Source organism: Ostrinia nubilalis, chromosome 5, assembly GCF_963855985.1.
Source record: "Ostrinia nubilalis chromosome 5, ilOstNubi1.1, whole genome shotgun sequence".
NCBI classification, from domain to species: Eukaryota; Metazoa; Arthropoda; class Insecta; order Lepidoptera; family Crambidae; genus Ostrinia; species Ostrinia nubilalis.
The window spans coordinates 10,784,458-10,803,345 of NC_087092.1; the positions used below are offsets into that span (position 1 = coordinate 10,784,458).

Below are 18,888 nucleotides of genomic sequence, written 5' to 3' on the forward strand. Positions count from 1 at the left end.
AGACAGTTATTTAATATTTTTTAATACAAAAAAAGTTAAGAGAATAAGTGAAATGCTCTTAATAATAATTAACTTACATAATTTTTTATTGTTCGTAATTATTTTTTTAATAAAAAAAAACTTATTTTAAAGTAAAAATTGAAAAATTATGGATTATGTTATTTTGTTAAGTTAAAAATAAAGGTAACTTATTTTATCCTTTTACCTGTAATGGTCCTTTATCTACACATAGAAACATGTGGAAATGTTTTCAACAAGCGAACCGATAAAATATGATAAGGATGTTTATACAATTTAATTCAATTACTTGGATCTTATCAATAAGACAGGGCTCAGTGCGATGCCGGTCGCAGGACTCGTCCATCCTTTCTTGCCCTTACGTAATATTTTTCGAAATTTTTGTTTCACTACCCTCAATTCTTCCAATACATAGTAGTGTCAATGTTATAAAAGTGTGTCGAGATTCTTAAATTCTGAGTGCAAAGGTTGATATTGGAGTGCAAGATTGTTGAGCTTAGGCAAATGTTGACATGGCCTACGCGTCACAAAATGTGTAACATACAGAGTTTGAAGACTAACAAAGCGCAGGCGCAGTGTTCAGTGAAATTATGTCGAATTGGATGGACAGAGCGGGTCCTTCCACACCGGTGGCCGAGCGGCGACCACTTGTGCTGGCTGTGAGAGTGCCCAGGAGCTATGGAAGCCTCTTCCCTCATTACAAGTTCGTGAGGGACACCCTCAGTGAAACGTCGCATCGACCTGAGGTACTTTTGTGTGGTCTTCGAATCGATAAGCAAAACTTACGAATATCGGTCAAAGAAAGGCGACTTTCTTTGGACAAAGAACGGTACTTTAAAGATTTAATGCCTCATGACGAACAAACGTTAATTCTTCGTAATCAAATCAACTTAATCTGAGTGGCATTTTAAATAATGCTTAGCACTTTGATGCTTATCCCTTTCTTCCTCCTAGTCCCTTCGCCTAATACATATTTTTAAGCAAAATAAATGTAGGTAAATTAAGCCTCTTCATCATAAGTGTAAAGGAGCCTTTAAAACAAACTTCCTCTTGCCCGCACGATACCATGTTCTTTGTATGTGATCCTACAATAAAAGAAATATGTACAAAATTCAGGTTTTGGATCCAACACACATGTCGTGTTGACCTTCCGAACTTTTACAAGGTTAAAGGCTCTGCAATTAATCATATTTTTTACTATGAAATTAAGAAGTTCCTCAGCAACCTCCTTCCTCAGTACCTGTAGTAAAAAATAAGTATGTTTTTTGTGTTTTTTACAATTTAGTTTATACGGATTGTAAATGTCATCCACATTTTTCTGACATATGTAGCTGTATTTTTACTAAATTTTGTTTGTAATTTGGAAACAAAACTTTAAAATGGGTTAGAACCGTCCTTTTCTTTTACATTGAATTGTGGCTCATAAAGACAGAGTTGTTCACGGTGATTTGTATTCCGCCATCATGGATTTATAGTTTATGACACAACTAGCTTTCCGCCCGCGCACAGTAGTTTGATTTTAAAAATAGGTGGACATACGATCGAAAGTCATAATTTCACCGAAACAAAAATTGTTTTGGATAGCATTTTGAATGCTGATCAACATTTGTCATTATACATTTTTCGATAAAACGAGCCTTTCATGCTTAAAAAAAATATGACAAGAAAATTTGTATGGAGAAAAATCTTTTTTATTTTTTTTCTGGCTACTGTTGCAAACTGTAGCGGTCAAACCTTATGTAGTCGTAAGTACCTATGGTGCCTAACATTACGACATAAATACTTTTTGCGGGCACGCGCGGCGAAGCGAGTAATGGACATGCAAAATTTTAAATATTTTTATTTATTCATTATTGATTTTAATGCACTTAAAGTAATTATTAATAGATAAATATACTTAGTCTAACTTACTACAGCCCCCTATTACCTCATTTCACGCTAAAACCTTTCAAACTAGAAGGTAAATTTGTAGGTACTAGGTAGTCTAAGTTGTTTTTATTGTCATTATAATATTCACTACTGGTCTACTGGTTATCGTGTAAGATAGATTAGGTAGATATCAACCCTTTACCTAGGTATATACCTACTTCTTGGCACTTATAATACCGATATACATGATTAAAAAAAGTCTTCAAGCAAGAACCCTTGACTTCAATGGTTATGAAAGATTTTTTAACTTTCTAGAGTAGTCCTGAATAGATCCTTAAATCATTTTGACTGTCATAATCGATTACAGTAGGTAGTGGGTTCAGTAAAGGTTTCAACCCATATAGTAAACAATACATTTTTAGGGCTCTCCATTCAGTTAGTCAAATAATTCCATCATAAATGGAAATATCCGTAACCCTCTTCTACACATTATTCATCATCCATCATCATTTCAACCATAGAACGTCCACTGCTGAACATAGGCCTCCCCCAATGATTTCCACAATGGCCGCTTGGTGTTGCTCTGCATCCAGCGCCTTCCTGCTACCTTTATGAGGTCCACCTTGTGGGTGGACGTCCTACGCTGCGCTTTCCGGTACGTGACCTCCACTCCAGAACCTTGTTGCCCCATCGGCCTTTAGTTTTGCGTACTATGTGCCCTGCCCATTGTCACTTTAGCTTGCTAATCCGTTGGGCTATGACGGGCTAACGACTTTGGTTCGTTTACGGATCTCCTCCTCATTTCTGATTCGATCTTGTAAAGAAACACCGAGCATAGCCCTCTCTATAGCACGTTGTGCAATTTTGAGCTTATTTATAAGGCCTATATTGAGAGGCCACGTTTCCGAGTCCTATTGCCATACATTATTGCAGATCCATTATGTACACCTCTACCTATAGTTTTATATGCCAGCTAACGTACACAAAGCTGATACATGGTGCAGATAATGTGATAACATTTTGGTGTACTGCAAACCTGCCTATTGGATTCTTTCGGAAAAAGTAAGTACCTATGTGAGTGACTTTGATCATTTTGAACACTCTGATCAAGATAAGTGAATAGGCTAAAATATCTTTTTTTGATTTGTTTTTCGAACGAAGATAATAATTGAAGACATGAATGGAAGAAGGTGATAAATGTCGGATTTCAGATTTTTTCAGTTCAATGATTGGGTAAAGATATGCTTTATGCTTTATGTTTGAGGCTACTTATAAAGATGTTATGTACGTTATCTTTTTAGACGAAGGGAAAGAAACTTACACCTCTTTAAATGAGCCAAAAAAAAGAATATTTTTGCGAAAGTATAAGACTATTCAACAGAAGAACTGGAAATTACAGTTCCATCAAAATTGAAACTATCCCGCTAGCTACTGTAATCGATTATGACAGTCAAAATGATTTAAGGATCTATTCAGGACTACTCTAGAAAGTTAAAAAATCTTTCATAACCATTGAAGTCAAGGGTTCTTGCTTGAAGACTTTTTTTAATCATGTATATCGGTATTATAAGTGCCAAGAAGTAGGTATATACCTAGGTAAAGGGTTGATATCTACCTAATCTATCTTACACGATAACCAGTAGACCAATAGTGAATATTATAATGACAATAAAAACAACTTAAGACTACCTAGTACATACAAACTTACCTTCTAGTTTGAAAGGTTTTCGCGTGAAATGAGGTAATAGGGGGCTGTAGTAAGTTAGACTAAGTATGTTTATCTATTAATAATTACTTTAAGTGCATTAAAATCAATAATGAATAAATAAAAATATTTAAAATTTTGCGTGTCCATTACTCGCTTCGCCGCGCGTGCCCGCAAAAAGTATTTATGTCGTAATGTTAGGCACCATAGGTACTTACGACTACATAAGGTTTGACCGCTACAGTTTGCAACAGTAGCCAGAAAAAAAATAAAAATGATTTTTCTCCATACAAATTTTCTTGTCATATTTTTTTTAAGCATGAAAGGCTCGTTTTATCGAAAAATGTATAATGACAAATGTTGATCAGCATTCAAAATGCTATCCAAAACAATTTTTGTTTCGGTGAAATTATGACTTTCGATCGTATGTCCACCTTTTATTAAAATCAAACTACTGTGCCGCGGCTTCGCCCGCGTGGAATTTTGTCTGTCACAGAAAAACTTTATCGCGCGCGTCCCTGTTTCAAAAACCGGGATAAAAACTATCCTATGTTCTTTCCCGGGACTCAAACTATCTCTATGCCAAATTTCATCAAAATCGGTTGCGAGGTTTAAGCGGGAAAGCGTAACAGACAGACAGACAGACAGACAGACAGACAGAGTTACTTTCGCATTTATAATATTAGTTGGGATTATTAGGATGCCGTTTGCCCCTTTATGGCGGCATCCCGGTGCAATATAGGGTAAAAATGTGTACTAAATTATATGGGCGTATTGCTTACAACAAATACCCGGATAATGCTTAGTGCTTGTGGTTTACTTTTCTTTCTGCGCATATCATTCATCGCGTTGAGAAACCCTCTGGCATATGTCCATAGAATGGCCACGTTTTGCATTGTTAGAAAGGCAGAGCCGCAATTAATAAATGACTGTCCAAGATGCTGCTCTTTGACTCCTTCGCGGAACTTTCTTCTAATTTATACTTGTACTGGCTTTTGTCTGTCACACAAAGAATATCGCGAGCGTGTCTCCCTTTTCAAATACAGGGATAAAACTATTCTTAAGTTTTTCCCTGGGTCTAACTATCTCTCTCATCTAAATCGGTTCAGTGGTTTTAATCGTGAAACGGTAACAAACAGACAGAGTAACTTTAGCATTAATAATATTAGTGATATTAGTGTGTATTGCACTAAAAATATACACTAACGAGAAGCAATTTAATCTCCTCAAAACATAAAAAATAAGAATCCAATAACCGCTATCCAAAGAGTTCAACGTATTTGACGGCATTTACGAACTGTACTGTATTTGAACATTTGTGTATCACTTTATCTGTAAATGATAATATGTGAACACATTAAATATACATCTATCTGCCCAAAGGAAGTGATAACGTGGCGTTAGTAACGTATACGGTACTTATTTGTTTTTTTATTAAATCGCCGTTATTTTTGTCTTGCAACCAATTTAGTTTTTTTCTAATAAAAGTTAATACCACTCTAATGGGTTTCTTAGAATATTTTCTATTGTGGTTATGAATTACTAGTAACCTGCCCTTGCTTCGTCGTCTATAACCACATATTTATAATAGTTAGTTTTTCTACTTATTGGTATTAGAATTAACAATAATTGTTTCTCAACTCATGAAACAAGCCTTGTAAACGTTGATCCAACATAAGAGACACCCTGTATAACATGGTGGAAATGCCACATCGCGCAGTCGCCATGCCTTGGCTGTAACTAGGGTTTCTGCTCGAGCTTTCTCGAACTCGAGAAAACTCGAGAAATTTGGCTTCATTCGAGACGAGAAAAAAATTACCGGAACTCGAGAATTCTCGAGTTTCGATTTTGAAGCTTTAATATTCTTGAAAGCCGATTTTCTTAGACAAAAGTAAGTTTTTTATTATTTAATAGGTCCACGTTGCTTTTAGACTGGCCTAGTCTTTCCTTTTTTAACTGATTTGATTTGCAAGTCATTATCTCAATCGAAACTAAGTACATAATAATGTTCACCAACGAGTAAGCTATATTTATTATGTACTAGCTGACCCGGCGAACTTTGTTCCGCCTTAATGGCAATAAATAAGCAGACTTTTTTTTAATTTCGAACGGGATAAAAAGTATCCTATGTCCTTCTCCTGGCTCTAAACTACCTCCCTGACAATTTTCAGCTAAATCGGTTCAGCCGTTCTTGAGTTATAAGTGGAGTAACTAACACGACTTTCTTTTATATTTAAAGATGTTTAATCTGACTGAAAAATTTGTTAACTAGACAGTTACCTAACAGACGTTAGGTTAGGTACTCGTGCCTCCTCGTAAAGTTAATTCAAGTTTTTTTTGTTCATAAAAAAAAACTATTTATTTATTTATTTAAGGACAGCTAACAACACATACACAATTAACTGGAAAAAACATTGAAAACAATACGTGTTTATAGTGTAGCCTTAATTAAAAGCTGCCACGACATGTGCATAGATTGCGTGGAAGCGTGGTATATCTGTTACGGTTAATGTGATAAATTGAAAATTATTAATAATAACCGGTTATTATAAACAATTACCGACAGTCGCGGTAAAAGTGATAAATTAATCACATTTAACAGTGATTATTAATAATTATTCAACCTTAGTACTAACAAATTTCATAAAAGAGAACAACATCTTGTGTATGTACGTGCTCATGTACAGCCAAACTTTTGAAGGTTTTGATTAATATAATTTGGCATAATGAGTTTGGAATGTTTCTTGCATAATATTACTTTTCCATGATACCTATAACATAATGTTTTGATTTAAAGTGAAAAATAGGTTAAGGTGCGGCGGGGGTGGCCCTTGGGCCACCCCTAAGCCGCCTATTTAGTTTTATACACACATAAATGACCTCATATTAATCACATTTACCAAATCATGCGGTAATTATTCATAATAACCGGCGATTATTCATAATTTTCACATTTATCACTTTGACCGTAACATATCGACTAGTCTAAAAAAATTGAAAATTTATTTATTTATTTATCGTAATTTTGCTATTTGGACTTGTGATCTTTAGAAAACAAGTGATTCAATTGTAGCTCCAGATTTTTATTGTTATTTATCCTAAAAGTGCACGCGACTTTATGACTTTTGTTGATTATTAGTAAATATTAATTATGAAAGAAGATTTTATTTTATGTTTATTTCCTTACCACCATAAGTGGTACTAAATTCTAATATTGATTGTTGTGCATAAAAGTAGGTATATTAGATTAAAAAAACCTGTTTTTATTAAATTTCGACCGATTTCAGCAGTTTTCACTAAAAGACTCGAGACCCGAGAAAACTCGAGACTTTGGCCTCGAGAATTCTCGAAACTCGAGAAAAAAAATAGGTCGAGAAATCAGAAACCCTAGCTGTAACACTGATTGGCAGGCAGCTAACAAATTGAATGCTGAAAGCTCGTCCCCAAATAGCTATGAATGTCATCTCCGCTTCATTCAGCACTCGTTTCCGCCTATAAATTAGTCCACTATAATTACATACTAGACATTACCGCTACACAAACGGTAATTGCTTAAGAAATTATGTGACACAGGGTTTACATGCTCTTAACTTTTTAAATATTTTCTCGATATCAAAATATTTTAGAATTGAGTTTTTTTAAACTATACTTTTTAAAACACGTACGGATGTTTTTCATCCTATTTTTACTAGTATATTTTTATAATTTGAAAAAAGGTTAAGTTTGTCATTGGTGGAAAAATAATAGAAAATAGTGTTTTCTCAACCCTTATTCGTTATCTATTTCCTTTCCAACAAAATTGGTTTTTGACTATCGCAAAATCACTCTATTATTATGACGGAACAATGACGTAAATCCAATTAATGGATGTAAAATAAATAAAAATACTTTGCTTCAATTTAATGCTTCTTACTGATTAAACTTAACGAGCGTAAAATAATAGAAAGGTAATTAAAAACTAAAAATATTCTAATATGCCTATGTAAACCGAACCCACTTGCGATGCATGCGCATGACCTTTAGTGCAGGAATACCAGCCGGCTGTGTACACCATAAAATAACGTTTATAATCAGTTCTAAGTGCGAACGGTAAACTTTATTATCATCTCCCACTTTTACGGTGTTTAAATTATGGTGTAATGGTCGTAATTTAACCAGTATTTACCTTTGTTTGTGTAAGATTTAATTGATCCAATATGTATCTAGCGCTAAGCTTTGGCTAAACACTGTGGTTATAAGAGCGTAAGGACAGTAGTCGCCGCAGTTAGTTCGAAAAGCGATAGGTATTATTAAAGATCGTGCGTAAATGAGCAAATCTCATGTTATCTCGAAATGTTGCGCGCTGCATCGTTTATAAGGACATACGGGCAGGTACGATGTCGTTTCCAAGTAGGTTATGTGTATTGTGCAGTTATTATAAAGTAGGCTGGCGTGTGCCTTTGTGCTCGAGTGGGCCTGGGCACTGCCCGCGGGCCTGGCTGGGTGCGATCCTGTAACACCGTTACTCTTTTTGCTTTGCTTTCGTTGCGGATCTTCACCTTAAGAACTTTTTGCCGTTTCCAATGATAGATTGCTAGACCGGTTGATGTGTAATTCTGATGAATAGGAGATGGATACAAAAAGACACATAACTTACTAACCGCTTTGTTCATTCGCTTTTGTGTAATATTTATAGTTAGGTACATGATAATATCGGTTAGCAACAAAATAAATAATTTACTTACATATTCGATACGTAATGATAGGCTTATTACCATGTTAACAATTTAAATAGATGATGAATATTGTAATTTTTGTGAACTTTTTTTTTACCAAAAATGAATGAAATAAATGTGTAACTATTGTAAAGTAATAATATCAATAGCAGCTGCGCCATTATTGTGGTAACTAGCTCAATATTATGAATATTTATATATTATCAACGTCATTCGCAGAAATTATTCACAGAAAAAAATGACAAAGAGTTAATAGTACTTACCTAATTATTGAAATTAAAATTGTTAAAAATATATTAAAATATTCATAATTAGGTACTTATTATGAATTTTTTTCTAACACCAAATTGTGTATATTTTTGTGTAAATTAAACCGCTTACCTATACTTTTTGTTTTTATCGTCTAATTAACAATTATAACGTGATAATTAAAAAAAAAAAGTTTATTTTATCTTTTTTTTTATCGACGCACTTCAGAATCCCTGTTGTCAGCTCTGGTAACTTGATTAGGTTCTTGCGGTAAAAAATCCAATGTGAGTTAAAAGACATAATGTGTGATCAACGGCGGCGGGGAGGGCCCAGAGTGCCGGCCGGTGCAGCGCCCGCGCACTGCCCGGCCGGCCTCCGCGCGACATGCTGCCTCCAGAGCGATCCAACCGCACCGCCTCCGCGATACTCAAACGCCTCACAGCGCGCACTTACAGCACCTACTCCCTAGTACGTATCGCCACCAGCACTCAGCACAGGCCGCGTTCATTCATAGCCGCCGCCCTCCGCGCGCCGCCCGCCCTTTCCCACGCCGCGCGCTGTAAATAGTAACCGCCCAGCGTGGGCCGCGTCGTTCCGCTCGTAACTCCGCTTAGTCACCACGCTCGGAAATCTATCACGAGACGCCGCGGAGTACGCTCGCCTCGCCGCTTACTATGCGGGAGATCGCGACATGTCCCTTCCGCCCCAACTGCCGACCTATTCTAACAGTGATAAAGAATATGTGCACATACGATGCCTCATCGCGAACATTCACAAGCCGAGGAACGTGTCGCGGCCGCCGTCGGCGTCCATCGACAAGGGTGCGCCGTTGGAGGTGGTCCGGGAGTCGCCGACTTCTTCGGACACAGAACGGAGTGGTTCGATTTCGGATAGATCGGACGATCGACTATCTCTAGATGAGCTTGCGCCAACGCAGCGGGCGAAGAGTAACAGCTTCGCGGGGTCGATGTTGACGCCTCCTCCTTTGCACCAGAAGAAGCGGCGGCCGTCGTTCCTGCACATCGGCGGAGCGGCGGCGCCGGGCCCCATGTCGGCGGGCCCGCACTTCACCGTGCCCAAGTTCACGCTGACGGCGCCCCCGGGGGAGCAGCACCGGCGCCTCAGCCATGGCTTCGCAGCCTTCCATGGATTCGCCCTCCGTCGACATTCTAATACGGTCTGCGCAAGGATGATTTGCAAGTGTGAACGCGTTTTCGTTTTATTCTACCTCAACAGTAGTGAGTGTGTGTTAATTAATAACAGCATGTCGGAAGATAATTTAAAAAATTGCTTTTAACTTTGTGTCGTGAAAGCATGTCGATTCTTTCATATTTAAAAAGATATAAATACAAGGTTTCTTACAAACAGGGCCATTAGTGCAACTTAATGTTTGGAATAGATTATTTGAACACAGGCACGTAGGCAAGGTAATTAATCAAATTATCCACTTATTTTGTAGCACCTAATTATGGTGGCAATTAATAAGTACCACTATAGTTTGAAAACAATACTTATTTACAATAACATTTCTATTAATTGATAGATATTTGTTTACACCGAAACTTATCTCACTCAGTAATAACATTTTTAATTAAATATTCACTTACATGACTTCCTTCCTACAATAATTCCGCCTGAGATGGTAAAAATTAGCTTAAGTCACGAATAACAATTACTTATCTCTTAAATGTGTAATGACATACACGATGAGCATTTCTATTCTTAAAAGGATATTTTTATTTCTTTCAAGTCCAATAAAGGTGTACAGTTAGGTACTAAACTGATGCGCTAATGTTTATTCATGCATTTTTTTAGTAAAATATTTTTTTTTTCATCTACACTCGCGAGCAAAAGTATGGAATCACTTACATGAAGTTGTTTCCACGCGAACTTGTGTACTAACGAATTTGTTAGGAACAAAAAAAGTGGCACCATTTTAAAGATTAAACTTTTATCTTTAAATTGATACCAAATTCATTTAAATCACACCAGTATTTAAAAAGATATCCCGGCTGATGTGAAGAAGTAACGAAAAAGACATGTATGAACTGTTTGATACGTCGCGAGTTGCGGCCTATTTACCCCCTATAAAAGCACGCGTTTTCGGATTTTTGCTTTCCACGTTGATTCATACACATCTCCGCTTCTTTTGACACTTTGCCTGGGATTCTACACCTTCAGAAGCAGCACAAATCGTTGCACTATTGCAAGAAGGGCTCAGCCAGCGAGCTGTCGCACGTCAGCGCCACATAAGCCAGTCCTGGGTTTCGAAAGTTTTAAGACGCTTTCGGGAGACTGGTGGCTTTATCCCGAGACCAAGTTCTGAACAGCGCCGGTGCACATCGCAGAGGGAAGACCGTTTTTTCATGTCAACCTCTCTATGAAATCGTCATTTGACTGGAATCGACGTCCAGTAAGAGCTCAAAAATGTTCGTAGGATAGCTGTTAGCGAGTAGACAGTTTGTCTAAGACATAAGCAATAGAATTTAACTCCAAAAAGGCCTGCCACAGGCTCGAAACTGACGGCAGGTCACCGATAAGCACGCTTTCAATTTGCTCGTACACATCTCGATGTTAAGTCGAGCAAGCCACCCCCATAAGCCACTGTTTCAGCGAACCAGCACTGCACAAATCGCTCCTCAGGCCGCCTATAAACCCGACCTCTTCGACTGCTGCCCTGCAAACACAGTTTGCATTCATCGGAGAACAGAACTCGCCTCCATTACTCGCCTTCCCATCGAGATGTGTACGAGCAAATTGAAAGGGTGCTTATCGGTGACCTGCCGTCAGTTTCGAGCCTGTGGCAGGCCTTTTTGGAGTCAAATTCTATTGCTTATATCTTAGACGAACTGTCCACTCGCTAACAGCTATCTTACGAACATTTCTGAGCTCTTGATGGACATCGATTCCAGTCAAATGACGATTTCATAGAGAGGTTGACATGAAAAAACGGTCTTCCCTCTGCGATGTGCACCGGCGCTGTTCAGAACTTGGTCTCGGGATAAAGCCACCAGTCTCCCGAAAGCGTCTTAAAACTTTCGAAACCCAGGACTGGCTTATGTGGCGCTGACGTGCGACAGCTCGCTGGCTGAGCCCTTCTTGCAATAGTGCAACGATTTGTGCTGCTTCTGAAGGTGTAGAATCCCAGGCAAAGTGTCAAAAGAAGCGGAGATGTGTATGAATCAACGTGTGAAAGCAAAAAACCCGAAAACGCGTGCTTTTATAGGGGCTAAATAGGCCGCAACTCGCGACGTATCAAACAGTTCATACATGTCTTTTTCGTTACTTCTTCACATCAGCCGGGATATCTTTTTAAATACTGGTGTGATTTAAATGAATTTGGTATCAATTTAAAGATAAAAGTTTAATCTTTAATATGGTGCCACTTTTTTTGTTACTAACAAATTCGTTAGTACACAAGTTCGCGTGGAAACAACTTCATGTAAGTGATTCCATAGTTTTGCTCGCAAGTGTATAAGTGTTAAAGTGACAAAGTTTCATTATCATACCATATTGACGATGTGACAAAGAATATGTTTGCTTGCAATTTATTTGTACACGTCACGCCTTTACTCATTATTATAGGTAGTGTCAAATAATATTCTGCAAGTATGGTATATGCCAAAAACACTATAGTTCATCATTATGTAGTTGTGGATGTGATAAAGTTACGTAAATGAAAATAATTTTGTTTACAATTCCGCGACTGTTTTCGTAGTTTCAAGTTCAACTCGTTGGCAATGCAAGAGATATTATTCAACGAGAATGCAATTTCAGGATTACAATAGAAATCTATTTTTTACTAATGTCTGTCCGCAGTTTTCGATTTTGACGATTTTCCGAACATTTTTCCAAGTTTTCTCTCCACAAAACCTTTTTTTCAGTATTTCCAAAAGCAAATCAGAATGGGTTTAGTCGTTATTCAAGTCGCTTTGCAATACATTTAACGATTTCATAAATTTTTCATAGATTCGATGTCTTTTAATTTGGTTGATGATGACGAATAAAACGAAAGGTAACACAAATGAAATGATTACCAGTTCGGTGATTGAAATTAGAGCTAAAAATACAATAAATAGCTGAATTGCAGCTTATCAGCACATTAGTCAGACATTGTTATTGGAATTGAGTCTAAATTTGGTGCGGTCTAGACTTTCTTCCTAACACATTTTGTTGTTTACTTATTGGGCTACCTTGTGATATCATCCGTTATCACTATATCTTTGTTCATTATGTACTGAACTGCGTCAAGTGAACGTTATTACAAAGCCAGTCTCCAATACTGACATACGTATTTTGTGAATCTTCTTTTTTTAATTAATTTGCTAGTGCAGTCACGTGTAGTGTTCACGATGCTGCGCTGGAGTTTGAATTTGAGCGAGGTTAGAAATAATTTAAAAATTAATATATTTTTTACTATTTCATTTAATAATTACATTTCAATTAATAATCTGTGGTATTTTTATTGTGTTGTGTCTAAATATTGTGGCATTTTACAAGCAGTGACCGGCATACACGTTACGCTTAATTTGCTTGCGTGAATACAATAAGTATGGCAGAAGAAAAAATAAGTAATTTGCTTAACTACGTGCTTCCGTGATATCTATTAATTGATATTTTGCTCTCTCTCTCTACTACTCTAGCTAATTACTACTTTCTGACTCTGTTATTAATATTCCACTTTCAAGTTACTTAATTTTTATTTCATTCTTAAATTCTGAGAGACTGGAGCCCCCATTATAAAAGGTAGAACTTAAGGAAAAACTTTAACGAATTTCTATTTAGTAATGTAAACATATTAATCATCAAATCTGGTTATATGACGTAGTAGATGTTGATATTTTTTATGTCTATAAATTAATGCATTTAAGGTTTAGGAATACCATTTATTAAACATAGCCTTGAAAGTTGTTTGTTCCCCTTTTTATTGTAAAAGATTATAGCAATAATTTGTGTAAATCATTTCGTATTGATTAACATAACTTCTTTTGGTATATATTACCAACTTTATCTGTAGTTAAACAGATCACACAATAGTTTCGTGAAAACAACTCGTCTCCTTCAAAAATAGCTAAACGAATTCACCATGTTTATTCATTCAACATCTGAATTTATAATGTACTTGCTTCAGGTAAACTGACTTTCAAAGTAACATATTTCTATTTTTGATTCGGTCGATTCGATCAGTCTTGAAAAATTATCCAAAACAATCATTTGAAATGTTTTGATTTCTGCTCTTGCGTGCCGCGTTGATAAAAGTAATTTCCTCTAACAAAATGAAGTGTGTGTTTTTGACACCCACTAGGAGTCCTGCTGATGAGGTGGTATCTCTCAGATCCTTCCAACAATCCCGGTGAAAGTCCTACTGTATTACTGCTAAGCAAAAGGTTCTCCCAAACCCTGAAAGTACCTACTAATGTATCTCTCAGATCCTTTCAATAATCCCGGTGAAAATTCTACTGTGTTAGTTCTAGGAAAATGTCTCCCAAATACCACTGTCCTGTAGAAAATTGTTCCGCATGTGACCAAATCTTCCGATTGCCTCTGGTAAAGGAGTCTTATTTGGGTCATTGACCGGCTGATGATGACGTCACGATTGTCCGCAGAGCCTCCACCGGAGCGAGTCGATGGTGTCTCTGGCGTGCTTCAAGACGCTGTCGCAGCTGGTGGCCAACGACACCGCCGCAGAACTGCAGCAGTACCTCGCCAACAACAAGAACATCAACATCGACGACAGAGATGAGGTATGTGACCTGTGTATATTTTTTTATGTATGACAAGGCAGATATTTGACCGCAATCGTACCCGATGTTAAGTGAGAGGATGGTACATATCTGCCCTGTAAGTGCCTATTCACTCTCGCCCGGATTATAGTGTTCAGGAAAGACAGCAGAAGGGAGCGAATTTCAGTTCCTAGCTGTTCGCATTATAAAAGAGTTATCGAAACGCTTAGTGCGAGCTGGTGGAATGTCGACAATGTAAGGATGGTACGCTAACCTGCGTCTGATTCCCCGGTGATGGAAGGGGGCTGGTGGAATTAGGTCATATAATTCCTTCGCACATTCTCCGGTGTAATTTGAAAGTGAGTTGAGTTGAAAGATGATATATGATGAAGGAGATATGACTAGTTAGTAGATGATGAAGATAAGTACTAGTCTTCTTCTCCTATTATCTGGGTTTAACAACTAAGCCTACCTATATCTCTATATAGGTATAGTAAAAGGATCCTTTTACGTCACTTTTCGCGTTTATTGATCGATCCAAAGCAATTAAAAGTATGAAAAGTAACTGGATCTTCTAGTCTAAATTAACGCTGATTTATGTTGGATTGTGCCTTGAAATTAATGCTTTATTAAGTTAACTACGCTGTGTAAATTATACTGGTTCGGCAACAATATTGAGTATCGTTGTGGTTCGTACTTCGAAGGGCTCGTAAAAAACCGTCTCTCTGATTGAGCCATATCAGTCACCTGAATAATAAATAAGCCAATAATGCAATCCGGAAAGAAATGGCAAATACGCTCATATCATGTTTGTTATTTGATAACAATTTTAAAATAATATTTATAGTTTATTGTAGTGTTGTTGTAATCTTTACAATGTATTACATCAGTAATATTTTTAAAAACAATATAATGGATGTGAATTTGTTATAATTTAAACGCAATTTTTTCAATGCGCACTTTATCCATGAATTTATGAAAACCATACCATAAAGAGTATGGTAAATTAATTTAAGGTAAATAAACTAGAGTCTATATTATTATGATAAAAACAAAATTATAAGAGTAATAATAATGACCCAGTGGTGTCGACGCTAATCTAGTAGTCACTGTAATATACAAACATAATAATCGAACCGCTTATCTTATCGCTTTTGATTGCGCCGCGATACGTATACTTATTGTGACGTATACGTCACCGACATGTTTTTTATTTCTGTTATAATTTCTGAACCTAACATTCTTTATTCATTAAAAGTTTAGGTTGACTGTCAATTAAATCTACTAACGACTTTTTAAATGATACTAAAATAGTTCTGTTTCTAGTATCGTTACAATTTAAAAAAGATGATATAACATCCGTTATTGTTTTAACTACTTATTATGTTATCTTATTTCATTAAGTTTGCTACGAACATATAAGTGTTGACTAGGTAGTATAATAGTATTGTCAAAAAGGCAAACTGAACTCTGCTTCAGTTTTAGCGTAACTTTCTTTACTCCTAAACAAGCATGATAGCGAATAACCTGTCATCCATGTCGTCTTTAAATCATTTTGTGTTGAATGCTCTCGTAATCAGAGTTTAATAAATTATTTAATTAATTAATTAATTACCGTGGCTATTCGTAATTAAACTAGCAATTATTATTCTGTCGCAGAATGGGACAACAGCGCTTATGCTCGCGAGCGAGGGCGGGCACGCGGCGGCCGCGCGCTCGCTCCTGGCAGCGGGCGCGGACGCGGGCGCGTGCGACGCCGACGGCTGGACGCCGCTAGCGTTCGCCGCGCGCGCCGGACATGTGGCTGTGGCCAGGGACCTGCTGGACGCGGGGGCTCGAGTAGACCCCAGGGACTGTGTGAGTGTACTTTTGTAAATACTACAGCAGCCGGCCACGGCGAGTGAGACCCCGCTAGCGTTCGCCGCGCGCGCCGGATACGTGGCTGTGGCCAGGGACCTGCTGGACGCGGGGGCTCGAGTAGACCACCGGGACTGTGTGAGTGTACTTCTGTGAATACTACAACAGTGGTCAAGGACGCGGGCGCGTGGGACGCCGACGGCTGGACGCCGCCTGCGTTCGCCGCGCGTGCCGGGCACGTGGCTGTGGCCAGGGATCTGCTGGACGCGGGGGCTCGAGTAGACCCCAGGGACTGTGTGAGTGTACTTCTGTAAATACTACAACAGTGGACATGGACGCGGGCGCGTGCGACGCCGACGGCTGGACGCCGCTAGCGTTCGCCGCGCGCGCCGGGCACGTGGCTGTTTCCAGGGACCTGCTGGACGCGGGAGCTCGAGTAGACCCCAGGGACTGTGTGAGTGTACTTCTGTGAATACTACAACAGTGGTCATGGACGAGGGCGCGTGCGATGCCGACGGCTGGACGCCGCTAGCGTTCACCGCGCGCGCCGGACACGTAGCTGTGGCCAGGGACCTGCTGGACGCGGGGGCTCGAGTAGATCCTAGGGACTGTGTAAGTACACTTATGTGAATACTACAGCAGCCGCCACGGCGAGTGAGACCCCGCTAGCGTTCGCCGCGCGCGCTGGACACTTAGCTGTGGCCAGGGACCTGCTGGACGCGGGAGCTCGAGTAGACCCCAGGGACTGTGTGAGTGTACTTCTGGGAATACTACAACAGTGGTCATGGTCGCGGGCGCGTGCGACGCCGACGGCTGGACGCCGCTAGCGTTCGCCGCGCGCGCCGGACACGTGGCTGTGGCCAGGGACCTGCTGGACGCGGGAGCTCGATTAGACCCCAGGGACTGTGGGAGTGTACTTCTGGGAATACTACAACAGTGGTCATGGTCGCGGGCGCGTGGGACGCCGACGGCTGGACGCCGCTAGCGTTCGCCGCGCGCGCCGGACACGTGGCTGTGGCTAGGGACCTGCTGGACGCGGGGGCTCGAGCAGACCCCAGGGACTGTGTGAGTGTACTTCTGTAAATACTACAAAAGCTTGGTCACGTGTCCACGCTGCTGCCAAGGCGCGAACGCGGACACGTGCGACGCCGACGGCTTGATGCCGCTAGCGTTCGTCGCGCGCTCCCGGCACCTTGCAGTAGCGAGAGACCTGCTGGATGCGGGAGCATGTGTAGACCCCAGGGACTATGTGTAAGAGTACTACTCAGGGAACACTGCAACAGCGGTTGCTTATTGTGTGAGTGGATCGCGGACGGCTAGATGCCGCTAGCGTTCGCCGCGCGTGCCGGACGCCTAGCCGTGGCCAGTCATCTGGACGCAGGAGCTTATGTAGACTCGAGGCCAAGGACGCATACTTAAGTGAAAACAAAAAGTTATCAGACCGGTACTGTCTAACTAAAAAGTTCCGAGAAATCTTACGGAATATCTGCCTTTTGCTGATCATTTCATCTTTTGGGTTTTAAGACTTGGCAGCATTACGTATGAAGCGTATTATTATGTCCGAAACTTAAACCTCGCTCCACGTCCGCGCTCTCGGATTCGTCAGCGTAACGTAAACAACTAATTGCATTTCACGGATGATTCTGGAGCTCCTAAATTCTAGCTATGGTCCAACTATAGATGATGAAGAACGCGTTGACACCATATTCTGGGAGCAAGTCAAGTCTTATAGTATACTTCTAGGCCTCAGGTCAATTGGAACTATTGGAAGTCATTATTCGGTTCTAACAAATCAAGTACTCAATAACCAAATTCAATTAAATTAACCGGTATTTTTATCATCAATATTTATTTGATATCACAAGAATTTCCGGATGGAGTTGGGTTAAAACCTGTTTACAAACTTGAACCTAAGACCGACACAGGTTAGGGGCTTGGCTGTTGCAGGTCGTTTATATGCAATTTTTATGTATCTCTTCTCTTGTCTTGCGTTACATAGCTGATTAAATTAAATTAAAATACTTCTTATAACGCAGTTATCATGCATTACTTTCGTACTCATTTTATAGTCTAGAGTAAATACAAAACAAACAAAAAGTCATCAAAAGCTTATTGCACATAACTTCCATTTTGATAAAAATACATATTGTGATAACCGAAAATATAGGACAGTTGTTTACGTCGCTTTCATCGTATATTAATGTATTTATAACGCACGCACGTTTGTTTTGTCTGCACTGACACCCAAAATGATGATCTCGCATTGTGGCATTTAAAAAATGTTCAAATTTTCAATTTGTCTTCTCGTAATTGTTGTTGTAATATGGAGGTGACACAGTAATATTGTACTGGTATTTAAAAAAACAATCATCTTGAAAGTTTGTGTGGATGGATGTCATGGATGCATGTTGTTACTATATCACGCAAAAAAAAATACAGAACAGATTTTGATGATACTTTACATTATTATTGTTTATACATCAAAATAGCAATAAAATTATCACTTCACGGGATTTATTGCAACATTATTTATTTATTGTTGCAATAAATCCCGTGAAGTGATAATTTTATAGTAAAAATGCAACATAATAGTTTAAAATATTAAAATAGCAATAGGCTACAGACTTTAATAGCAATATTTCTGGACAAACAACCAAATTGCACACGAGCGAAACCGTGGGCAAAAGCTAGTCGACGTATTTATAAATTGACAAGGTTTTTTACTGAAAAAAACCGTTGTAATACTAATCTC

At 38.9% G+C, this 18,888-nt stretch overlaps 1 protein-coding gene across 1 annotated transcript in view; it reads left to right on the top strand.

Moving 5' to 3' along the window:
• The first annotated feature begins 9,182 nt into the window (after nucleotides 1–9,182).
• LOC135072137 (kinase D-interacting substrate of 220 kDa B) overlaps nucleotides 9,183–18,888 on the top strand; it is a 39,970-nt gene continuing 30,264 nt past the window's right edge. Inside the window, exons 1-3 of the mRNA XM_063966089.1 lie at nucleotides 9,183–9,733; nucleotides 14,163–14,300; nucleotides 15,939–16,136. Of these exons, the coding sequence (XP_063822159.1) occupies nucleotides 9,248–9,733; nucleotides 14,163–14,300; nucleotides 15,939–16,136 (822 nt within the window). The 5' untranslated portion in view covers nucleotides 9,183–9,247. The remainder of the gene's footprint in view (nucleotides 9,734–14,162; nucleotides 14,301–15,938; nucleotides 16,137–18,888) is intronic.